General features: G+C 37.6%; 1 protein-coding gene across 1 annotated transcript in view; it reads right to left on the bottom strand.

The window, feature by feature from the left end:
• The window catches only part of BRAF (B-Raf proto-oncogene, serine/threonine kinase), an 80213-nt gene that overhangs the window by 12116 nt on the left and 41666 nt on the right, over window positions 1–26431 (bottom strand). The window contains exons 7-17 of the mRNA XM_068663055.1: window positions 25629–25748; window positions 17370–17529; window positions 15655–15691; window positions 11289–11425; window positions 10403–10520; window positions 9308–9392; window positions 6840–7016; window positions 5274–5320; window positions 4566–4684; window positions 3694–3825; window positions 822–956 (exon numbers count right to left, since the gene is read on the bottom strand). Coding sequence (XP_068519156.1) covers window positions 822–956; window positions 3694–3825; window positions 4566–4684; window positions 5274–5320; window positions 6840–7016; window positions 9308–9392; window positions 10403–10520; window positions 11289–11425; window positions 15655–15691; window positions 17370–17529; window positions 25629–25748 — 1267 coding nt within the window. The remainder of the gene's footprint in view (window positions 1–821; window positions 957–3693; window positions 3826–4565; window positions 4685–5273; window positions 5321–6839; window positions 7017–9307; window positions 9393–10402; window positions 10521–11288; window positions 11426–15654; window positions 15692–17369; window positions 17530–25628; window positions 25749–26431) is intronic.

Here is a 26431-nt window from a genome sequence, read left to right as displayed (position 1 = left end):
AGTTGTAACAATCTCTTAAAACCAAAGGCAGAACATCAATCAACTACAAAAAAAGATATTTATACACACATTGAAACAGAAACTTAAAAAAAATTACTGCACTGCACTCTTGTGCTTACATCTTCACGAGCCAAGAAGGACATTTTGTGAAGAAACTGTCTCATTTTCCCCTTTAAAAGGCCATGCTGATTTCCCTGTGTAAGCATATGGCAAACAGTTGCTTTTTATTTGCTTCCTTGTTTATGCATTGTTACCTATAGCTATTATCGCCGTAAACAAACACAATTTCTCTGGAAGCTGTCTCCCTAACACCATCTACCAAAAAGCCAGCAGGGGGAGCTCGATTTATTTTTGAAAATGCTTTGGTACACTCGAAACAAACTAAGATTTTCCCCTTCAAGCTTTTAGAACCCAAACCTCCCCCTGCAGGCATGATAAAGTTTTGTCTCCAAACTATCAGACTCCCCTCATAAAGCCTGGGGGAGAGGAAGGAGCAGAGCATACAGATTTCTGAGAACGTACACAACAAGCTCTAATTCATGTGTTTAATTGCAATCATTAATTTCGCTATTGCCCAGGAAACTTTCTCCAACAAATAAATGATTTTCTGACTATATAAGCTATTTTACTATCTACTTTTTGAATTGAAAATTAACATTTCTAATTGAACAATAACCAGGTCTAATTCAGGATTCTTATGAAGTCCTGCTGTAGGACTAATATAAAAAATCTTAAACTAGCCAGAGAGTTCATAAGTGATCTTTATTTTCCGTTTTTAAATTGGGACATCTACTGAGAACTAAAGAAAAATCACTCCTCACCTGTGGAAAAAGGGGTCTCTCGTCTCTTTTCTTTTTTAAGCATTCTGCCATTAATCTCTTCATAGCTTTTGGACAGTTGCTCCGTACTTTGCTGAGGTCTGGTGATAGATATCCTCGTCCCACCATAAAAATTATCTTTATTTTAGGAAAAAAACAGATGAAGAGGAAGAAGATGAGTTCGTAAAATAAATAGTAAAAACAACAACAACAAAGATGGACGTTTTGCTATAAACTATTTTAGCTCCAGCAGCAAATTTTCTGCTCCCAAAGAACAGCATCTGGAAGTGAAATCACCAGGTTTGTTAAGAGTAATGTTTGCTTGCTTGTTCAGTAAAGACAAGAAATTAGACTTTTCTTCCTCCTTCTCTTCTAAGAGAGATTTAGGAGAAACACGAATGCTAGTAAATGGTTACCATTTATAGCAATGAACATCTAAGGAAGAGTTCTTTGGTGTCAAAAACAGTTACAAAAACAAGAATAAGCAACTGTGGTAGGAATACGGTTCCTAAGAATAAATATTCTGTTTCATAATACGAAAGTCAACAGAAAGTTCACACTGAAAGGCATTTTAGGAAACACGTGGACTTCAGTTATTAAAAGAAACCTTACCTTTTGAGAATAAATTCTTTCGTTTGCTTTTCTACCACTAAAACTTATTATTGACATGTGACCATCCTTCCACCTCCACACCTCCCTACCCCCAAGAAAACCACATACAAAAATGAAACTGCCTTTTGTCTGTAGAAACTGAGTATTACAGGCCCATTTTGATATTCACCTAGAGGCAGACAGGCTTTGAATTTTTACAGTAATTTGTTTTGCATGGAAGGTTTACATTTCACCTAAGGATAAAACTTAAGTATAAAACAAAGTAAATTAATAGAAAGCAGGAAAGCAGAGTATGAATCTGGTTCATGTGCTCCTGGATATTTTAAAAAAGCCATCAAACAGCATCACATCAAGCCAAGGTCAAATGTAATGCAGTTTGAGTACTGCAGTTGTGCTGCCACTAAAAAGCCCTTTCAAACTAGCTAATCAAAGATCCATTCATGCTGCAGCAGATAATCACTATCTTTTCTGAACAGTCAGACAGACCCAGCAGGTGTATCATGCCTTATATTTTATGTAGTATAACTATTTCAATATCTTGACATTGGCAAAAAAATAAAGCCACAACCTGCCAGAAAATCAAAAACAAAAAAACAAAACACACAACTCAAGCAAACTACCTATGCTATTTGCACTAACACTACCACAGTCCTTTTTCAACTTTCAGCTTGCATCTGCATTTGCATTACGCGGTACAGCAGATCACCCAAATGGTTTCTTCAGAAATTTAAAAGTGCCAGAACAGCATTTCATAGTAAAGGCTTGTCTATACCATCCATAACCTCTGCAGCAAAGAGAATTATCACCTTCTAGCAGTTATTCTTTCCTAAATAATTACACTACTTAATTTAAAATTATTCAAAAACCATCAGTATTTTTGTTTCTGATACACTGTTTGTATATAACACAGGGATTAATATATTGATTAGATGTTAGAAAAAGATTATCACTATAAGAAGAGTCCTAGACTGTCTATAAAAATCTGTTAAAGTCAGAAAAACTCTTAGAGGTGTAACAAGAATGATGTTTTGCTCACTAAAAATGTCAGTTGTGACACATTATCTGATGTAGAAGCATCAATACAGAGTGGGCAATATTTCCATCTCTTTCAAACAACGGAGGATGAAAAAAAATCAAGAGATCAGATCACATTTTTTATGCTGGGTTAACTTGTAATTTAAAATTTGTTTCGGCACTCAAATGTGAGCACCCATTTCACAGGGTTCCTGATTCAAAACTTAAAAGGTGAAAACAAAACAATGTCTGAATACTACTTTTAGAAGGCTAAAACCATCTGGTCAGGAATCTAGACACTTCCCTTTGTTTAAAGAACAGAAAAAAAATACAAAAAGAGGAGTCACTCCAAATCTGATGAATTGGAATGAAGTGTTCCGACAAATATGGAAGCAGCCTTATAAAATGGCATTCACAGATGAACGTTGCTATGGTTGCAATTCTCAAGTACTGACAGTGAAAAAAAACAAGGGATGCGGACAGAGATACAACATAAATATATCACCAGCCAGATAAGGAATAGTTTACACCAAAGGTCTTGATGCATAGATCCTATTTCCAGATTTGACAGAGAAATGATAAATCAGACAAGCCTTCCCGAACATGCCTATCCTGTGGAGACATATTACAGGCGTGGGGTATCATTAGACTTATGGAATATTTGTTCACAATTAAGTAATCTTACAGGATTCAAACACTCTGGAAAGTCATATGCTCCATCAAGCAGAGTTTGAGAAATGCTGATATCCTGAAACTCCATTAGATGGTGCATGCATTTCTCAAGACTGGAATGAATATGGAACACTCACTGAGATGATTGCCATTCCATTTTGTCAGTCCTGTTCCTGAGCTGTTATTCAAGGCGGTTCAGGAGGTGGAAAAGAAAGAGGAGTAACTGAACATACAGAGAATCGTTTCTGCTTTGCAGAACTATTCTAAACTAGATTACTATTAAGTAACCTGCTCTCTCCTTAATAAGTATCCTGGCAACGAGCTCAGAATCTGAAAATCTATACTTCAAGTAAAAAAAGGAACAAAAGAAGAAGAAAAAAAAAAACCTCGAGAGAAGTGAGTAAATTGGTGTTATGTGGCTGAGGCAGATCTAAATGTAGAAACGTCATCTCAGAACATCAGAAACACAAATGGAACGCACAAAACAACAGAACAGGCACTTCACAGGACTACATCACTCTTCTTCAGGCCACAGCTGACTGAAGTCAACCCCTTCTCAAGCCCATGCTCTTTTTACCTGGTCCCTGTTGTTGATGTTTGAGTATGGTAACTGTCCAGTCATCAATTCATAAAGAACAATCCCAAACGCATACACATCCGACTGAAAACTGTACGGGTTTTTGTCTTGCATCCTTATAACTTCTGGTGCCTGTACCACAAAAGGAAACAATTAGGAAGGAACAAAAGGAAATATTTCACCACGCCAGGCTGCACCTTGCATACCAGAAACAAAATATGGACTCGTCCAGAGTATAAGAGGTGCAAGGCCCGCTCCTGGCTTCAGGTGTTACTGAGTTCTAATATAGAGGGGATAATGACACAAATCTCAAAATCTGTATCAATAACCAATCTCTCATTGCTTCCATTTAGCTTGGTTATCCCTTTATTGATCTATGACAGAACAAAGTGACCCTGTTCAGGCTAAGAAGATATTTTGAAACTAGAATTATAACAGCACTGAAAATAATGTCAACTAACAGAACCTTCAGTTTCTTCAAGTGGAAACAAAGAAAGATGAGTTGCAACAGAGGTCATAACTATACTTCTTAGAAGATTTAAGCAGTTTGCATGACATCTTCAGTGTAACCATGTGTGAATCCTTAAAACTCAACCCTGAATTGATCACATCCTTCCTTAGGCAATTTTTTTTCCTGTCAGTTTAACCCTTAGTACAGGGGAAGACGACACTGAGGTTTGTTTGTTTCTTGTGACTATTGGAAAATATGCTTAAACAAAAACTGAAATTCACTTAGAACTTCTAAGTACTGCTTGGTCTTTCCAGCTTCAGATTGTTTGCATGCGTCCATGCGCTGGAAGGATAGCCTGAGAAAGCTTGGTCAAATACCCTTAAATCAGTTAAAACAGACACACCACTTCCCCTTTACTTACCATCCATAGAATAGATCCAGACAACTGTTCAAATTGATGAGATCCACTCCATCGTGATTTCACTGTAGCTAGACCAAAGTCACCTATTTTTACTGTGAGGTCTTCATGAAGAAAAATATCTAAGTGGGAAATGTTAAGGGAAAACAAACAGTACTGGTTCTGTCCTCTAAGAACAATAAACAGCTAAAAACTTGCAACTTTATAGACATAACAGTTTTAACCGTTCACTACCTTTAAAGAAAGTTACATAATACAGGTTCTAAGCAGCCAGCATGATGAATTATGGTACTGTAGGGTTACATATTTAAGACTAGGCCATTGCTGAACAGCCTACAGCCCAGGTGACTTTCTTGAAATGCCAAGTACTCAACCACTAGAAGCTGAATACACTCCACGAGTGAAATGGAAAAATCTTTCATTACAAGTAGAAACCCAATGATGTGAAATTCTTTGTTAAACTGCAACAAAACGCGCTATGTTATTGGAATCACAGCAATAGACATAGTAAGTATTCATTACTTTTCTACTGATTATATAACGCCTTCTCAACCAAATTTCAACTCAACAAATAATCACACATGAAGAGGTTTTCACTTCAATAAGGTCATTTCTGGAAGGAAAAACAAATCAAAACTAGTAATAATAAAAAAAAAAAAAAAAAAAAAGAATGCTGTCAGATTCCAGAATCACATTTCTAGGAAAGGATACTATTACTCTTGAGGTCTCGGTGGATGATTGACTTGGCATGCAAATAACTGAAAAGGAACATCATAGATTAGATGGGTTAGATGTTATTCCACTAATGAACAGCTCGAAGTTCATTGTATTACCAAAACACAAACTCTATAGATATCCAAACTGCACACGTTTGTTAAAGCACTAAAACATCAGCAATCCATGAAAGATCTTGCAACAGTCACAGGAGAAAAGAAAAACAAAATAAAGCTTAGATTTCCACCTCCAACCTGTTGTTACTGAAGAATAAAACAGCAATTACATGTTAACTTCTGCTTTTCAGTTGCCTAAGTCAATATTCAGAATCAGAACTAAAGAATGTCAGTAGTTTTTGACATGCCATTCAGTGCTGAAGGCTCTGCCTCCCAGCCTTGACGGTGACTATCATGACACTTTGTGGGGTAAGTCACAGCTTTAGCCTAGGTGTTTCCAAATCATGGGACCTAAAAGTGTTTCCAAGTCTCTATGTGTATCCCATGACACAAGCTGACTGTTTTTTAGTTTGGGACTGGAAAAGAGAACCCCAGATTGCAGAATGGATAAATAGACTGCAGGGAGGTCAGAGGAGAGTACTTGCCCCACAGCATAGATATAGCCTAAATTAGGCAACAAAGCTGTTTGTTTAATCTATTGGGCAACACAGCTCTTTGTTTAATCACTTAGAGTGGCACAAATCTGTGGAAAAGCCCCATTTTATGTTCCTGCCTTGAATCATGCTCAAAGAACAGTTTCTATATCTCCACTACCTACAGAGGGAGCCTGGGGATATCAGCAGGCAAATAGAAGGCTGAGGCCAGTTGCTGCAAACATCTCCCCACCTCTTGACTGAAAATATAATCGAATACTCAGTAGAAAAAGTGCACAATTAACTGCAATCACCATAGTGGTTTTCCAGCTGAAGGGTGATTTTTCTGTCTTACATCAGTGTTCTGATTTTGACATACAATATTGGGCTAGTTTTGTAAATTCCAATTCCCTCCATTGCTGTCAATGGGAGGAAGGATTACTTAACACACAGTCCTTAGAACAAAATAGTTATGTTTTCTTCAAATGCTGAAATTTATTACTTTATTTAGAGAGCTACAACACTTACGAGAAATATGAAAGAAACGGCATTCTTTTCACTAACAGGGCTGTCTGCATTCTGGGTTATATTACACAGTTCTGTACTTTCATTTGCAGGGTGTTTCTTTTTAAACTCTTACCCTAAGTCTATCTGCACTGTGAAGACCATAAAGCCTTGAACAGAAATCTTTTCTCACAAGATTAAAGATAATTACAGTGTGGTTAAACTTGCATTCTTCTTTCAGAGACCATATTCCTTGATTATGTGTACTTCTCTATGTTCCAGAAAAAGACCCTGAAGTCTATTTTACTGATCAAAATAATAAACTCTTCAAATACTTTGATTAAGGCAGGACTCTGGACTTGGCAAACTGACAGACAGCTAATCTAGTTTGCCAATGTCAGTCACAGTGTGAAAGAGATACACAAACACTGTCACAACACTCATTTGCAAAGAGATAATAAGAGACTTACTCCATGCCTTGTGCAGTCTGTCGTGCAATATCAATTAGTTTAATCATTTCAAATTTGGTCTCAATGATGTGTAGATGGTGATATAAACTTGACCCCTCACACCATTGGGTAACAATAGCCAACTGAGGCTTTGTTGAATAACCCATAAAAAGAAGGATATTCACATGCCGTGTTTTCCTGTTGGGGGAAAAAAAAAGTATATCAGGAGAAAATTGACGAGGGAAAACAAACAAACAAACAAACAAACAAATACATGTAAATAAACAGGCAGAACCAAATGCATCTTTCCAAACAGAAGGTCTTCGGTCAATCTCAGCTTCCCCTAAGATAATCCATTTCTAGATTCAGTCTAATGAATTATTACAGCCTATAACCTTTATTGCTTAATTAACAAGGAGCAGGTATTCTGGAGCAAGCATTGCTTTCTCTTGATTTTGCAAAAAAAAACAGCACAGGAATGCTCAGAAAAATGCTCAGAAGATGCTATCACTAAGTCTATGAGGAACATTGATTGTTTGAAGGCAGGCCTGGTCTTGTGTAACCTTAGTTCAGCCATACATGTTGGTGCCCATCAAGCAGAAGGACATCCCAAATGAAATTGCAGTCTCGGTGACTTCCAGGAAATGCAACCTTTTCCTTCAGAAACAATCAACATGCTTCCTTGACAAGGCTTCATTTTTTTTAGTACTTTGATAAAAATCATTTACTTTCTGGAGCTAGCACATGAAAAATGATGGGAACAGGTATGAAAACTGTACCTCTGTAAAGTTACGATACTCTCTATGAACTTGTTTCCAAACAGTACTGGGATAGACTGGGGTTCACCACAGAGATTTGGTCACATTAAATCAAACCTCTTTCAAAGAAGAAGAAACTAGACATAAAAACTTCTCAAAGCATAATCCCAAGGTTATCTCAGCAGATATCCCAGTAGAATCAAGGCCTCGAAGAGTCTACTGATACATTGTAAAATCTGAAAGATTCTCCTAATTCCCCAGGAACTCAATCACATTCTTAGTGTCATCAAATGGACATGAAGAAGAACTAGATTCCACCAAACATACCAACTAGAGATCACAAAGATGAGGCACCTAAGCATTCTGGAGTCTTTCTTAGGTTTCCCAGAGGCTGAGGAAAAAGCAATCTTCCTTCTACACAGCTCAGTATTGAAGGCAGCCTTCTCACTGCTTGAAGAAACCTAACAGACCAAACTTAAAACCTGTGGTAACTTCTTAAATCTGTATGCTGTGCTGTTTGTTGGCAGCTCTTTATATTTTCTTATATTAAAAAACTACCATGAGAGCCTTGACTGTGACCCTGTTAGTCCTCTCAGCAGTGCAGGCTAGGACAGTTCTAGACTATAAAACTGTGCCCTTTTCAGGTGTGAGGATCTGTCAAGTGATACTGCAAGTAAACTGCTGAGTAAACAAAAATAATCAATTTCTTGCAAATCCTATCTCAAGGAAGTACTGATGAAGCATAATGGGAAAGGCATGATGATGGGTGTATCTGGCCTGTCTGGGTCAAAGGATAGGACAATTGACCACTTACTGTAAATGCCAAAAGGATCAACAGAGAAGGGCTAGACTTCAGCCACAGGACTGCCAGGAGAAATCCAGACTAGGGATGGACTACAAGATTTTTGATGCTATGCTTTGGGTTCCACTAAGTTCTCCTGAACAGATATGCCACAAGGCCTCTACTTCCACAGCTATGGACTTAGGAGTTTCACCATGCACTTTATGGGGGACCCTCCTCCAGCACAGGCACCCAGCTCAACACATCAATTTTCCAGAGCCAAGAAGTGTCTATTTTGTTTCATAAAACAGAATTATGGTTAAGATTGTAATTGGATGCTAGTGGTATTCCACCAGAAATACTGTATGGTGTCACGTTGATACATCCTCTAGTGAGAACTGAACCCAAGACAAATACTTTATTTGAGAATGTACAAGCAGCAGACAGGAGAAAAGAAAATCAAAAAATGACTATGAAAAAAAAAATTACTTTTTTTTTTTGAGGAGTCAATGCTACTGGATAGAAACTACTGAACAATTGAAAACCTGGTCAGTAATTGCTGGAAAACAGCAATTAGGTACACTCTCCTTCAATCTCAGAACGTGGATGAGAGCAAAAGTCCCACAAGTTCACCTATAGGCTTGACTGTCCTATAGGTACTACAACAGCAAAAAACAGTCTGTTTTGAGTGTTTGGATATAGATATACTCATCATCAGTCTACATATGTTATTCGGTATATCTATACTCAGACAGAAGGTATGGATATATGAGAGAAGGACAAATTAGCAGTGGATAGAAATAAATGTTTTAAATGGGAAGTTATACTTTCTATCCCAATTATCATCATGAAGGAATATGACCAATGTAGTCTAATAGAAATATGAAACTCAATGATTACAGAAGCATAGATTTACACAAATGATTTTATGCTATTAAAAATATTCTTACCTGAGCACTCCTACTTCATTTTTGAAAGCCTGTAACTGTTGAGGTGTGGGTGCTGTAACATTCAACATTTTCACTGCCACATCACCTTTAAAACAAATATTTTAAGTAAGTACCATTGACATAGATTCCACAATTAAGAAAATAATGTACAGAAAATCGGAAATATTGAGATTATCTATTTTCTAGCTTTAGTGAAATAAACCACTAAAATATTAATAGTAAATATTCTGTAAAAAGACATGGATATTTCAGTCTTTCTAGTAACTACATTTCATTGAGAAGAACACGCAAGAGTCAAGTTTCTAAACTGTTTGCAGTTCTAATATTACTTAACACAGTACTTTTGAAATTTAAAAAGTATTCTCAGGTTACAGAATAGTTGAGGTTGGAAGTGACCTCTGGAGGCAATGTTGTTGAACCCTGTTGCTTAAGCAGGGCCACCTGGAACCTTTCACCCAAGGCCATGTCCAGACAGCTTTTGAGCATCTCCAAGGAGGGAGACTCCACAACCTCTCTGGGCAACCTATTTCAGTGCTTGGTCACCTTCACTGTAAAGAAGTGATTCCTGATTATCAGACAGAATCTCCTGTGTTTCACTTTGTGGCCATTACCATGCTCCATCCTCTTTCTACTGTCCCTTCAAGTATTTCTATATAGAGAGACAAGATCTCCCTCTGAGTCTTCTCTTCTCCAGGCTGCATCGCCCCAGCTCTCTCAGCCTTTCCTTATAGCAGAGATGCTATTTAATGCTGTTTAATCAACCTCATGGTGCTTTGCTGGGGTCTCTCCAGTATCTCCATGTCTCTCTTGTACTGGAGAGTTCAGACTCTGACCCAGCACTCCAGGTGTAGTCTCACCAGTGATGAGGTAGAGGGGAAGGATCACCTCCCTCAACCTCCTAGCAATGCTTCACCTAAAGCAACCCAGGATATCATTAGCCTTCTTTGTGACAAGGCCAAATTGGTGGCTTATGTTTAACTTGGTGTCCAGCAGGAACCCCAGACCTTTTCCTGTAAAGTTGCTTTCCAGCTGGGAGGCCCCCAGCAGGCAATGTCATTTGCTTAAGAGTAACTGTTTGCTGTGACGGCCACGTACCATGCCACTTTCCTTTGTAGACTGTTCCAAATGATCCAGATCCTATCCTTTGTCCAACTGTGATCTGTCCATCTGGTATCTCCCAATCATCACTTGAATCCCGTCGACCAAGGGTTTTCTTTACATAAATGCACAAATAGTAAGAAAGAAAGAAAGTGCATTAATGCCTGTGAAAATAGGTCCTTTACTTTAATAAATAAATTATGTAAACTAATAAATTATATACATTATAAATGTAAAGATATTATATAAATTAATAAATTTCTGATTTGATATCAGAATTTCATATAATTAAAATCCTAAAATATTTTTTCTCAAATGCTGCATTTGAGTTTTCAAGCTAGGCATATACTCTCAGCATACGGGTATACTAAATAATTTCTTGACATGAAATACTTACCACAGATTTTGGGCAATGTTAAAATCAGTAAAAATTGAGATTTTTATTTTTACTAAAAGGAAAGTCTCATTTAGTTTTCAATTCTTATTCAGTCGCATGGTTAAATTGTAAATTAAATAAATGCAGTAATTGTTATGTACTGTTATATTTGAGATTCATTAGAAAACTTTCACTGTTCATGAAACATGATGGGGAAAATTAAGCTGTTCTTTGAATGGAAACTGGCTTTATAACATAAAGCACGCCAAGACTTCTGGGTGCAATGGAGGAAAAGTGAATACAGTCAATGATTTAGATGATTTATATATCAGTCCCATGATTTCAATATTCCATTATCTATTGGCTTAAAGTCCTCAATAATTATAATACCTTCAAAATAATTCAGACGACTATGATGAAAGAAAAGTGAGAAGAACATGGATATGTAATACTTCTATACTACGAATATACCATACTATGAGTGAAAATAGCTGATTTTTCTCTTACCATTCTATTTCTGTCTTCTGAGGATGAGGATGATTTCCTTTCTCGTTGGGGTCCTGGTGATTTCTGTAACGCTTTCACATTAGTGAGTGACCCAGGCAAAGAGGCAGGAGGTGTTGCAGACAAACCTGCAGTTGAACCTAAATTTCAGAAACAGAATCATTTTTATCTCTAAGAGGCCAACTTACAAGAATGTAGATACTAGGTGCGAGGATGTTTTTTAAGATGCAGTATCTCCAAACATCAATGTAAATGTTAAGAGGGAACAAACACGTTCTTTGGAAATATTGTACTAATACTAGATTAGTGCTCAAGTCTTAGGTAACAGGAAGAGACAAGTCAAACATCTCTGTATCCCTGATAGTCCTCAGTCTCTTGGTCCTGAATTAGAGGGACAAAGTCTCTTTAACTAGAAAAAATACATATGTTTGCTTTGAATTCCACCAGTTTCTTTGACAAGAAAAGTAGTAGCATTTTAGTTAGCAGTAGCTGCCTCTCAGATTTCTTGTAGCTAAGCTTTTTGGGACCCAATAAACAACTGAGATGCTGTACTTTGGAATCAAAATTGACTAAATGCAAAAAATTGAAAAGGTTTCTAGCTGAGTCTCCAAGTGCCACCTCAAAACCATTTGGCTGTTTTAAAGCTATCTCTTAGTAGGGAGCTCTTATTTAAAAGTAAATATAAGACTGTACAAAGGATTTCAAAGGAACAAATACTTTACTTAGCTATTTGAAACATATTCTATTAAGTACAAACTAGAACTGTACATCTCCAGCACATATGCTGTCTAAACAAAGCTATGTAGGAAAATGTCACTAACAGAGCTGTCTTTCAGAGCCCCAATGGCTCTTTACAAATAGAACACTTTAACTAGATGCTGCTTTTTAAAATACACCATAATTATTAGTAACAAGGTTATGCTGACCCTCCTGATGCAAAGGACATAAAATAGGGTCAACTGTTAATTAAGTTCACGCTGCTCTGCTAAACAATGCACGTCATTGTACCGGACCTCCACCGTTCCAGGGCTTTCTCGTACATCAGTGGTGGAGGACAATACTCCTCCTCATGTTCCTTCAGAAGCCCCTTTATTACCAAAAAAGTCTCCTAATGCCAACTTGAATTCAAAATTCACTTTGTAACTTTTGTAACTAGTGCTTGAGTTCAGCCACTGTGTGTGCTAATTTATCTCACTATATGTTTCCATCACTCCTTTTCCTCATTGAGCTCAAATCCATATATTTAAAAGTGGAAGAGCACGATAATGGCATACCAACACATCAAAAATGGGATACAGCATCCATGAACTCTGTCCCATGTGGTAAAGCAACAATAATGCATAATTGGGCATCCTAACTACACTTACAAGCAGCTGGAAAACAGTGACCTAAAGAATGCATTTTTGTTCATATTTACTTTATGGTTCCTATACTGTTAAACTTCAGTACATTACTTGTCTGTAAGCAAACATATGTCAAATTAAATCTATGATGCTTCCAGAACATGAGCTATTTTCCAAAATTTTACTGGCTTAGAGATTTTCTCTTTAAAATCAAAGCTGTACTTTAAGACGTTAAAGAAAACACATTCTGTTTTCTTTAGAAGTAACTGGAGTCTCCTACTTAAATTTTAATACCAAGATATAGAAACGCTAACACAATATCCACCCTTCTGTGGAAATAGTTTCAGCACATTGTGGAGCATGATAGTTAATCTGTTCGTAATAATTCCAGAGGGCTTATTTTCTAAGTTATTGGAAGTACTGTGAAATACTTCAGATAACGTTGGACTTAAGTTATTAGCTTGGGCTCTGAAGCTATATTTAACATATTCCATTCTGTAGTCAGTTTGCTTGTCTTCTTACATCTGTCTTCTTACAAAGATTTCTGGAACCATTTTACAAGTCAGTTCATATGGTGAACTCCTCCTGATATATTCTGCAACAAAAGTCTTTGAAACAGCCAAGATGGTAGCATTTGAAAACCATACTACATGCACTTAACTACCCATATCTACATTTATACATATAGACAAAATATTTCTATTTCATGCTATTACTTAGTACTTGGTTTCTCCAGCATATGAAATCCCATGTTTTTGGGGGGATTTTGTGCAATACAACAGATCCATTGACAGCTTTAGGCCTGAATTACCCCAGAGTCAATGACGTGAGAATGGACGACTATTACTTTATGCAGTTCAGGGCACAAACAAACACTGTTTCACTGGAAATTTACCAAATACAAATTACATAGCCTAAACGATCCAGGGCCCCAAAGCTGTATCAATAAAACATTCTCAAAATGCAGTATTTGTTGAAAGTTGCCATGGCAACTTGCCATGCTTGAAAACCTTGAGACCTGACAAGATATCAATGGAAATGTTTGTAATTCACATTTGATTTCCTAGATTATGTTTCAAAGTAAAGATTATTAAACATAGAAACTGCTAAAGCACTGAACTGACTTAAACTGAGCAGTCAAGGAAATTCTAAGTTAAGGACATCACGTTGTCTTTGAAATCACTTTAATGCAATCCAAAGACCTTTGTTTCGAAAAACTATGTCAAGGTCCATATAAAAACCTCAACTATGAAATTCCTTGCTTTAGAAGATTTAAGTCAGGCTTTATTTATAGTCATTTCCAAGCGTGTAAAGGTGAAAGTGGGTATGTGTGGAAAGCACATTCAAAGCATTCCAGCCAGGCCAAGCAAAAAACAGAGGTGTTTTGATAAACTCACACACTTACATACACACGGTGTGAGGGTGAGGCACAAACAGCATCTGTGGTTTTACTTATTTTGTTTGGGTGAAAACAAGAAAGAAGAGCCCAACTACCTCTGAACACTGGGCCAGGCTCAAAATCAAACACTATTTCACTGGGGACAGAATGAAGGAGGGGACTGGGAGTCCGGGATTGGTATTTCCGAAGACAGCGCATCAGCTGGTTCAAAGGGGCTGTTAGAGAGAAAGAGACGGGCAGGCAGAGACAGAAAGACAGACACATAGAAGAAATGAAAGAAGTCATGGGAAATAACTAGGATGCTTTGACTCCTATTCATAGATCGCTTCTGTACTTTGAAGGACAAAAAGGTCAATTACTAAAAACACTGTTTCAGGAATGGGAATAGCCAATTGTTTTCAGATGCCAAGCAGACAGTTTATGATCAAAAGTTAAAACCAACATGATAGCACAACATTTAAATGCCGGACAAAATGGGCAAAACTGTGGAAAGCCACACCTATCGAGACATACAAAAATAGCCAAAACTGGAAACTTTAAATCCGTATGCTTGCAGACTAAAGGAAATTTCTTTAAAAAAAGTGTTCTATTGCTGGCATAAGAAAAAGCAGCTCCCTCAAATCCAAAGCAGGAGGTAGGTACCATCCTACAAACAAACACGTTGGGACGGGAGGAACAAAATTAGTGATAGTGCACGGTACAAAACCTTGGGGATCGGGATGGAGTGCACTGAGATAATTCAGAATTTTCTTATGGCTGGAACAAGTTACAATTAATAGTAGCTGGCTGTGTTAATAATCCAGAGTTAGAAAAAACTGTCATATGCCTACCCTACTTATTATTTCTTTATGATTTCTATATTACGATTATATTCATAGGAATAAATATGGCACGTAAGAAGCCCTCTCAGGACCTTGACAGCCAGTGAGAAAAGTGACTTAATGGGCCCATGTGTAACATTTCAAGAAAAATAAATCTATTTTCTGGCCTAATTGTCAATCGTGGCTGGGTGTTACTAAAGGAAACAGAGACCTGGCTTTAACTTAAGGTCCTAACAACTTGGTTCTGAGATTAGCACAGGCATGCAGTACAGCAAAGCAGCATCTTCAGCAGGGGTAGAGGGGGAGAAGAACCGGAGCACTTCATGCTGCTTTAGGATGCAGCAGTTTGTATGGAAAGTCCATCTACCGTGCTGATGGTCTTCAAAGACTGTTGTTTCCATGGGTGAAAAGGTTAACAACAGGTATAAAAATCTTTGAGAGAGGGTTTGGAAGTTGTAGCATATCTGTGTGCAGCCATGTGAGTGAATTAGTGTGTGTGTGTGTGTGTGTCTGTGTGTGTCTGTGTGTGTGTGTGAAAATGAGAGTGCAAGATAATTTTAAAACTAAAAAACTAGGTAACACTTCAAAACTTTTTCTCCTTCCGTCTCCCCCACTCCCAGAATGACTGGCAAATGACTCAAACCTTTGTCAGACAAATACTAAGGTCATGGACAAGCAAATGCAAATTCATTTTTTATTCTAGTCATATTCTCATTTGTGCCTGTGTTTTATAGAAGGAAGTACAACAAAGGGAAAGGACAGCAACTGTGTAATATAGCACTCTAGCTAGTTTAAACACTACTTACCTCCCTCTCCTCGTACACCCTGGTCTCTAATCAAGTCCTATAAATTAAAAAAAAAAAAGTAATTGTATTTAAGTATTATCACATTTATATTCTGGAATCAGTTGAGAGCGATCAAACTGAGAATCCTTGACTTTATATGCTGGCCATGAAATAGATTTTGTTTCCTAACCTGGCTTACTAACAGCAGTGACTCTGAAGAACTATTTATAACAACCATTAAACTTTTAAAAATGATTTACTTTAAAAAAGCATCTCCCAGTAGTAAACTGAAATGCACAGCACCGAAAATAGATGCTGACATGAAAATATTGATTTAAACATGCAGTTATCCAAAATGCACAAAGAAATATTGAACCAAGCATTCTGGTTACAGTGTTTGCGACAAAATTGTCTGAACTGTCTTATCAGAAGCTGGGACATCAATTTCCTGTACTGAGGTAAGTCAGTCAAATGAGTTCTGCTTAGTTCTTGTCCCATAACGAGGCACCTCGTTTGCATACCCAGATGCACTCTGCTCTTTTCAGAAATGACTGACTGTGAAAGATTTCCTTCACTTGTAATCCACTGTTAACTGAGAGGACCTTTTATGGCATATCCAAACCATATGGAACCTACACTAATGATGTTCTTAACACAAGAAAATTTTACTAGCTTCCCTCCATAAGTTCATTTGCACCATCAAACCATTTTTTAATGATTACACAATTAGTTTATTCTTTTATACATTTGCACTGCTGCTGAAGATACTGGTCCTGCCTCTCAGCTGCACCACTGCCATATTATCACGTAGCAATTTTAAGCCACTTTCTTAAAACTCAGGTAACTTTCCATCTTCTGCTCAGCTCTCATGCAAAACAGATTTTGTGCCTTGACGCCCATGCAGACTTCAAGACTGATCACCTGACAAATAATTAATTTCTAAACACTGGACTCAAAGGTAAAATATGAGCTGTATACACTAGCAAAATTAGAAAGAGGATGTTGTGACCAACATTTTGAAAGATCCTAGTTAGTCTTACTCTTAATACCAACTATTATTATTATTACAATTCAGCATCCAACATTTTCAAAAAAATGGAAAACAAGTTAAGTGTAGCAGTTTCTGAACACTCCAAGAGAATACTTAGAATACAGGAGCCCAGAATACAGGGCTATATACTGGGCTCATGAAATCCTAAGCAACACTCAGTAAATCTGAACTCAGATAACTGCAATAATTTGATTTCATTCAATGCCAGGAACATCACTTCAATTGCAAACACTAAAAAAAAAACCAACCCACACACACAAAAAAAACAAACAAAACCAACCAACCAACCAACCAAAACCTATCCTGCACATAAATAAGTACGCTTAATTCATATAATAGTTTGCAAGAGTGGTTGCTGACTTTTATACTCTTAATGGCGTGGTACAGCTAGCAGTATAAGCCTTACAACTAAAAAAAAAAAAAAAAAAAGAGTAGTGGTTTGTGGTAAAATACTTCTTTGAACTGTCAAAATGCAGCTTCTGCTTGTCGAGAACGGGTTATCTGTATTTATACAGCTCACAATAGCAACCACTTCTTTCCTGGGAATTATGAAGATTCTGACAGATGACCAAGGATTAAACTAGAGCTATAGTCCTCGTGTACACAATGATAAATTTAACACCCTGATATTCATAAGGGAAACATCAAATCTGCTGTTTCTGATTGAAATGTTATTAATACTTACATCAATATTGACTGGCTCGATTGTATTGATGTGAACATTGGGAGCTGAAGAGGATCGGTCGCGTTGCCCAAACTGATTCCGATGGTCTTCATCTGCTGGTCGGAAGGGCTGTGGGATTGGAATGGATTTTGAAGGAGAAGGACTAGGGAGAATTGATGGTCTGAGAAACAAAGTCAAGGAAAAAGAGGATTTAGGTCTACAAATGGCTTCAAATACTGCATAGTGGGTGTGGTAAATCCTTTTCAACTATAATAATACATACATAAAAAACAGCTGGTCTAAAGGCCTGCATAAAAACAATTTATAATGAATGATCTCTACTCCCCTAGGATCAATTGCAACAACTCTCTGCTGCAGAAACTACCTAATTACGTGGCCATGAAGTTTTCTGAGTTTAAAAAAAAAACCACACACACAAAACAAACCCTAACATGCCATATTTAACTAGTAATATTAAATTCTGATCTGAAACAGTTCAGGTAGTTCAACATGCACTGAAGATATTGACGTGTTGTGCAGTTTCTGCACTTCAGAGTTAATGCAATATGCTCTTTTTAATGGCCACCTAGTAAGAACTATAAATGCTTAACACCTCACATCAACATAACAGTCAAAAATGTCACAAAAAAATTGTATGGAAGGGATTATTGTGCAATGAAGAAAGACTGAAGATTAAATAGTGGTCACCCACCATGAGTAACACTATGGCCAAAGTAATACGAATTATTGATATTAAAAATAAATATATCACCTTTTTACCCCACCTTTTAGGAAATACCTTTGAATAGTGCAACATTTCAAACATTATTTACTCTGCTACAGTAACACAATGCAACAGATCTGACTTTAAAGGTAAGCGTTCAGAATATACAGACAAGTTTTCTGAAGAAATACAATTGCTGCCAGTCAATGTAGATAAAAATCTTTAATTTACAGTGACATGAATCAAATTTTTAAAAAACAAAGCATTACACCCTTGGGTTTTTGTTTGTTAGAAAGCAGGATGTCACTCATTTGGTTATCCTGCTATTTTGGTAAAGTACAATGAACAGGCATTTCTCTCTCACTCAAGTCAAGGTCAGTCGCTGTTAGGTATAATGATTCAATTTAATGGATATAAGAAGTTCAATGAGAAATACTTGTCGCATTCTGAGTTTAAAAGAAACAAAACAAAACAAACAACAACAAACTTATATTTAAAAATGTTTAAAAGTGTAAGAAAATGTTATGTTTAAAATACACTTGCTAGCTGACAACAAGGTTTTAGAACTTACAGAAAACACAACTCCTAGCAGAGGAGGACAGTCCTCCAGCTATTAAATTACTCATGAGTTACCATGCCCACAAAGGCAATGCCCACTGGGAGAAGCTTCAGAAATAAACCATACAACAGCCCACAGCAGCAACAGGTCCTGGTGCTGTCTCCTGTAAGTAAATGCTCCTTGGTCTCTCCAAAGACCTTTTGGGTAAATGTTAGCGTTCAATAGCATCTCTGATGTTTATTTGGAAATGGGTCTGCTTTAAAGGAGACTCAGTGCTACCAGTACCCTAGGTATCTGCTGTCTTTTCCTTCCTGGCCAAGTCTCACGATCAAGAATGGGCACACACGGCACTTGCCAATGAATTCCAATAATGGTGTAGTAAGTCTTACAATAAAATACCTAAATTATGTCTGGGGAACAGGAAATAGAGGGGAGAAGGAAGAATATGTAGTGTTTTTTTTTTTTTTTAAATCATTTAAAAAAATGTGATTACCTATTGTCATATGACAGAATACGAATATTGGGAAGACAACGGGAAGCAACAAAGTGTCTTCAATAGCCCAGCATTTCTGAAGAAGCTCAGAAGCACAGCTAGGTAAAATTATTTCTATTGCAGATGAGGAAGTTTGGAACTCTTGAGTATTTTGTAAGAAAATGATGCAACTAGAACCCACATCAGGAGATGGGACACTGCAGAGGCATGCACAGCATGTGGCTGACATTCCAAGATACTGCATTTTAATGTCAAGGCAAGTGAGTCTGACGGTGCACAGAAAGACTTCAGAAAAGTAAAAAAAAAAATATCAGGCTAATACTGCCACTATTGGGACAGCTAACTCCTGCTCAAACTTCCTGTGGGTTCCTCAAAATAATGAAATCAAGGGAAATGCGTAACAACAAACAGCAGTTCATTGCATTAGGGATGACCAGGAGACAGCATTTAAGCTCTGCCACACAGCTTAACAGAAGCAATTAGTTTCTGTGACTGTGAGTAAGCTGAGGGAGAGAAAACCCAACTGCAGAGATATTGTTTTGATTATACCCTCTTTTGAGTCATCTACTAAGGGAATCTGCAAATACTCTTGTATTTCTGGTCATGGGTCATCACGCCTTTCATGTAGCTAGCACAGATACTGTGCTATGCCATATCGTGTTTTAAAAACAACATGAATAGATCTTTCTGCTCATGGAATTGTGGGGACAGTTCAGATCTTTATGAAAAGAAGACCTACAGCTTGACAAAGACTCTTTTTTTACTAAACTTATTGGGAGGATCTCTGGGTTTTAGACACCAAAGAATCTAGAGATAGAGATCTCATAAGCAGTTATTCACGTTTTCTATCTACACCTGCAGGATTTTGTTTGTTGGTATTCTTGGGACACTCACCAAAAGGTGGGCTATTTTTGCTAAATGTGAACTTTGCTTGAAAAGCAGAGAGAAAGACACAAGGGGTTTACTAGCCAGGGTGGCCTACTGGGATCACAAGCTCAGGAGAGATTACCGGCAGCCTCTGCTTGTGTGCAGCAAAGCCTGCATCTCAATCTGCATCTGCTCTACAGAAACCACATCATCAGAAAGCACGGAGCAATCCTTAGATATTAGAGGCCCATTCATAGAATATTCTGAAATTTCATCTGCTCCATGAAGATGGAAGGGACAGCGGAGCAAGAAGGACCAGCTCTCATCATTTGGAAGAGGGCGACGCTGTCTGTTCTGGGCAAGTTCCAAAACTAGATCTGCAGGCTATGCTGGAGGAGTAAGTGCCAGCAAAGAAATTGCCAAAACAAAGAAGAGAAAAAAAAAAGGACCAGAGCACAGCGGCTGCCAAGAACTGTTTACTGTGGCATACATGTAGGCAGGCTGCAGCTTAGAGAAGAAGTTTAAATTCAAGGCTCTCAGTATCTGTTGCTCCTGTGGACTTTGTAAGTGGTTGGCAGGCAACCTCCACGCTAGAAGAGAGCTTCTAGAAATGATAAAGCCAGTGTTCTGACATACTAGAGGTTGTACCACACTTTCTTCCAGCCTCCTAAGTGTGGGCATCCCTTTACCAAAAGATTCTCAGCTTCCCAGGCAACAAGCTGATAGAGTTGTCAAATCTACATTTTTTAGAAAATAAATTATAACCTTTCTTGGTGGTATAACAGAACATGCTATTTGCTTAGACTGGGGATTTGGGATAAGCACATTGTTCCCTCCGTTTTTATGAAAAGAGAAGGAGGTTTTGTCAGGAGACAGAAGCAAGCCTAAATTACCTAACCTAGGCAATAACTAAGATAACTAAATGAACTGTGGATAGGTGTAGTTGTTTTACATATTGTCAACCATAGCAAATGCCAGTGTGTCCACATACCTACTACTCTACAAAACTAGGTCCACTGGAAAACGGATGGTAACTCAAAAATGCCCACACACTACTTCATATATAACAATTTTATAGTAAACACATACAGTATCCCCACTATATCTTAGAACTTGCAATAATATAACTACAGGCTATAGTGTGCTTTACAAATATGAAAAAAATAATATAAATGATCAATTTCCTTCAAATATATGAAAAGTCGTATTCGTGAGTTAAGAGCTGGTCTACTCAGGAAAGATTTTTCTCAAGAGGTTTGCTTGGCTGCAAGATTTTTGTCTGAATTTTTGTCTTGCTGTAGTTAGGCAAAGACCTAAACAGAAAGTTCACATTCAGACAGTTAGAAGTTATAGTGTATATGCCACTTAAGAGTAAAAGTGTATCTCAGTTAGCTCAGCACCCTGTTCACCTGGTAGACTGCATACTCATCAGAATCTATCACAAACCATATCAGACTACCACAGCTTTTTTTTTTTTTTTTTTACCTCTGCATTTACACCATAGTACAATTGGCTTTGTTTTTTACTCCTACTGTTACTGAGGAGCACAGTGCACTTCCATTTTCAGTTTCTAAGAACTGTGAAGGATCTGGGATAAAATGCTACTTCAGTTGCACTAGCAACTAGTCTACCCAAAAGCACCATAGGATTCAGCGCTCACAACTTCATACGGATTAGTGCATTTTTTTATACCATGGTAAATATTTTCCTGCACGTCAGTTTGTAGGTGTAAAATAGGATTATCACAATAGTACGCATTCATACTTGTCTTTTTGGCACGGATGAGAGCTTTGCAATGTTTTTGTAAAACTTCTGACAGCTTCGTATGTAAGGGGCTATCGAGAGGACCCCTGTGGCTGTCATTACTCCTCCAAATCAGCTCTCAGTTTACTGCCATGTTTTTGCAAACAAAGTTTTGGGGAACAATATGTTTCCCCCACTTTTTGTACAAAATTGGAATTGTCTTAGGATGCTGATACCAAGCCTTTTCTGCTCATCAAGATGTCATACCAAAGTGGATATCATAAGAAATCTGCTAACATTTGTATGCAATGGCTTGGAAAAGGTCTGGTCCCAGAAATTTTAGGAAAAAAGTTCAGCGTTGTTTTATGCTATAAAACAAGTAGATTTAAAAGGGTGTTGTAGCACTAAATGCATCCTTGTAAGAATGCGTCTTTGTTTCATCAGCTATTTAGAACCTTTTCTAGACATTTAAATGTCTTCAGCTGAGGCAGAACGATCAGTGAACATTTGGAAGACAGAAAGGAAAGCAGAGGTGTTTAATCATAGGTTAGAGCCTGCTCTAAGGCACGGGCTGGCAAGCTTCCAAGAATGGTGCACCAGACAGTCCCTCTTCCTTCCTCATATGTAGAAGATCAAGCATGAAATGTTGTTTTTTAATAAGCCAAGATGTTACTAATTGCTTGCTAGCAGTATCCTACCTCAAGCAAAGCAGAGGCTTCCAGCTTTTATCAAGTTCAATCTGTCTCCGTGCTACTCAAGTCTGACCCTATTCCACCACCCTCCCCATTCCAGAGGGTGCTCACCCTGACATGATATCTGCCTCATGAGTTTGCTGAGTTTTGCCCAATATCTGAGAGAATAGATGGAAGCAGAAAAATACAACTCTGTAATATTCTAAAGAGCTAATCTGTCATGTGATCTCTCAATCTTTCATATATCTGTAAGATGCAGTGAAGTGTGGTCAGAGAAATGTGGTACTCATGTTTTACAAGCACAGATGCAGAAATTTTATAATAGTGCAACAAAATGCATACAGTGTTATTATATAGAGTTTGTGTACTTCAATTTTATTACAAATGACTACTAGTAGGGAGACCTACACTTAAATAATTCTTTCCAGATAAGTCCACACTACAACTGTCTACTTTTGCACAACATGATGCTGCAAACTGAGAGAACTAAACTGGAACTGAGAGCTAATGTGAAAGCCGGACACATTTTAATAAGGGGTTCAGGAAGGTGCAAACCAAGACCACGTGTGCTTCACTTAGGGTGGAACACCTGGACGAACTGCCTGTAGCTTACAGTTGACAGAATGAAAGGCTACCGGACTGGATTTCTTTAGGATGTTACAGGTGTGCAAAGTGCAACAAAGTTTTCCAGCATGTTTATCAGATTTTGCACCATGTCCAATGTTCTCTTCCATTCTCTTTGCAACTTCATTTGATCCCTTGACCATTTCTTAGCATATTATACACGCCTTTGCTCTTGAGCTTGTCTTGCAACACAAACTCTTCCTTTCTTTGGACACTTTGTCTGCAGCTGGCATCCCTTCACATAGCTCAAGATGAAGGATGTTTGCCTCCTCTTTCCTCAGGTTTACCAAAGAATTAGTAACAGTCCTTCCTGTGTGGGCTGTGCCATGCAAGATGCTAGGAGAACAGAGAAATTAAAGGAGTAGTTATTAGCTAGTAACAGTAAAGCACTAGTTTTTCATATTTTCACCCCCCACTGCCCAACGCTAAATAACTTTATTCCTTTACTCTCTTCTCAGTCAAAATAACCTGAAATGTCAGGCTTTTTGATTCCAGTTGGGCTGCTGCCCCATATTGTAGCAATACCCTTTAACAAAACCATGTCTAAATACTTGACTTCATAGAGAAGGACGGCATTTTTTTTTTCAACTCTTAAAGAACAAATAACCAGATAAATTAGTATTTTCACAATTATGTCTTGAAAAAGCAGAGAAGTACTATTAAAGAAAAGCAAAAGAATAACTGGAGAAATATATAGGCAGTGCTGTAAGTTCATACAATACTGTCCGAGCTGCTTCTGGAAAGGAAACAGTACCAGCACAGACGTTCGGGAAAAACTGCATAACTTTGTAACATGCATACTACTTATTAACGCCAGCTCATAATCATAAAACGTTTTCAAAATAAACAGACCTCTGAAGGCATGCTGCATGCCTTTTTGTTCACTTATTTAACAAATGAAGCATACAGCAAGGGAAAAAAGCAAAACGGTAGAAAGCTAGAAACCTCTTACAGCTCCTGCAACCACAACTATTTATGGATGCAACATTTAGAAAACGCTCTTTAACCCCAGCTGGCAAGTATATTTAACTTCACATGTATAAAAATAACATTATAAACCTTAAGGCATCAAGTAGCTTTTGTCTCATAGTTTTTCCTTTCAGTATTCATTTCACAAAACTAAGATCGCCTAAAGCACTACTATGTGTATCAATTAATATAATTCATCCTGTTGTGTCCTAATGAACTGGTAACAAGTCATGATTGTGAAGGCAGAGGCAACTGAGAAGTAGTAAAATTTAATATATAAAACATATTAGGATCAGGGATATAGTGCCTTTTGGCCTTCACAGGTGTTTAACACATTTGTTATGAACAAGCTTCCTCTCAGACTAATAATTCTGGCTTGGTTTTAATTTCAGCTCTATCATGATGACACCAGAGCCTGCTTAGCTTACAAGGCCACAGCAGCAGGCTTGTCCACAATCTGCTGCACTAACATCTACAGCACATGAAGGCGATATCCCTTACCTGGAAGAGGCACTTCCAAAACTTGGCTCAAACCGCACAAATTAAAACCAGTAAGAATATTGTCTTTGTACTTACCAAACAAAGTTCCCTCTGCAGCACTGTCAGTCTGTTTCCTGAGAGGTAACATATTTGGTCTCTCATAAATAATCTTGGTTGTTCAGGGAATTTTTCTTCCAATCAAAGTCCAGAAGTGCCAGTGTAGCTTCCTGCTGTGCTCTTTAGTCTGGACACAACACTCAAGATTCCGAGATATCCTCTGCCCAATTCAGTTCATCTCCACACAGTATGCACATGTCCTAGGAGCATTTTCCTGAAGGCTTTTATCATTGGTGTTTTAACAAATTTGCATCAGGATACTTGGTTTTGATGCACATCCTTGAGGTATTCTTTCCTGGAGATTTGTTCTGCTATCTAGTGTTGGTTGTCTGATCTCTTAGTGTGAACATAACCTAAACATGATTCATTACCTCTTCACAGAGAAAGATCCAGAATCTTTGTTGGAATTACAGGGGATGAAGGCCACAGTCAGTTTTTAAGAAGTCTAATTTTACAAAAGCTGGATTGGCAACAGCTGTTCTTGGTATATCCCAACATCTAAATAGGAGGAAGAGAGCTCATCCGGAGGACACTAAAGCCATGTGTAAATGAAAAAGTTCCTCAAGCAGTATTATGAACCTGGAATTGCCATCTATTCACACCAATCTTATAGTGTGAATAAACTTATTCTGTGTGGCTTACTCTGAAACAGAACTATGTCACTTCAACGCAAATACATCGTATCTTGGTAACACAAACTAAAAGAATTTGTGATGAGATAACTGTGGTTTGCTTTGACTTTAAGTATAAAATCTTTCCAGTTTAGACCAGGTCTGAACTACCATAAAGAAGAAATCAGTTTAACAGGTAAAGCCCCAGTTCTGGAGACACGCACATGCTTAACTTAGATCGACTATTGATATATGCCTTTGAAGTTAAGCACATGTGGATATATTTGCATGACAAGCCAGATTACAAAAATGTAGAGAGGGTTGCAAAGCAGTACTTTGAGTGTTTCTAAGCATACAGTACTGAAATATTATGTTATTAAACAGCAGGAATAAGGTCATACCCAACAGAATCTGAGGGGGGCACTGAAGGGTACGATCCAGATGCTGGGGTGGTCTCTCCTAAGGAGGCCTCCTCCTGCGGTATGGGGTGATGTTCAAAGAACTTGGAGACAAACAGCAAACTGTGAGGCAAGAACAAAACAAAAACAACCTAACTCGTGCAAAACCCAGAAGTTTCACAACACTCAGACTAAAAAAAACACACACACACACAAACCCAGCACTGATTAAATTATAAGTTTTAAAATAAAGCCTATGCTAACACATTAACCTGTAAGATTTGTTAGAAGTATTATTTACTTGAGAAGAGATCAAAAGATCATGCCTTAAACATACCTTTGCAGAAAATAACCATTTAAACTTTTACTTGAAATTTTAAACATCTGGTTCCTCAAGAATACACAACTATTACCTATGCATTGAGTACAGGAACTTATTTGAATGTTTGCACTGATTTAAGGCCAAAATCAAATGACAAATGGATAAAAGTCCGTTATCCATAAGCCTTGAGCACGTCCTCTAAAGGTGCCCAAGGCAACTGCTACAAATACTGATGTAAGCAAGAGTTAAATTTATTCTCGAGGGAAAAACTAGCATTTTAAGTGATTCCTTATATAAAAGCCTACTTAAGAGACTTAATAGCCTCTGCTGAAACTGCTCCATGGTGTGTTTGATTAAACGCACTACAGATTCTTAACCTACAGAGGCTTACACAAATCAACAGTTAAATTCAAGAACACATGAATATTTGAGGCATGTTTTTATGTTTCTTATTCATTAGTGGATTTGTTTTCAAAACCAACGG

This window comes from Anas acuta, chromosome 1, assembly GCF_963932015.1.
Source record: "Anas acuta chromosome 1, bAnaAcu1.1, whole genome shotgun sequence".
NCBI classification, from domain to species: Eukaryota; Metazoa; Chordata; class Aves; order Anseriformes; family Anatidae; genus Anas; species Anas acuta.
The sequence above is the reverse complement of the archived record's forward strand: the minus strand, read 5'-3'. Positions and strand labels throughout refer to the sequence as shown.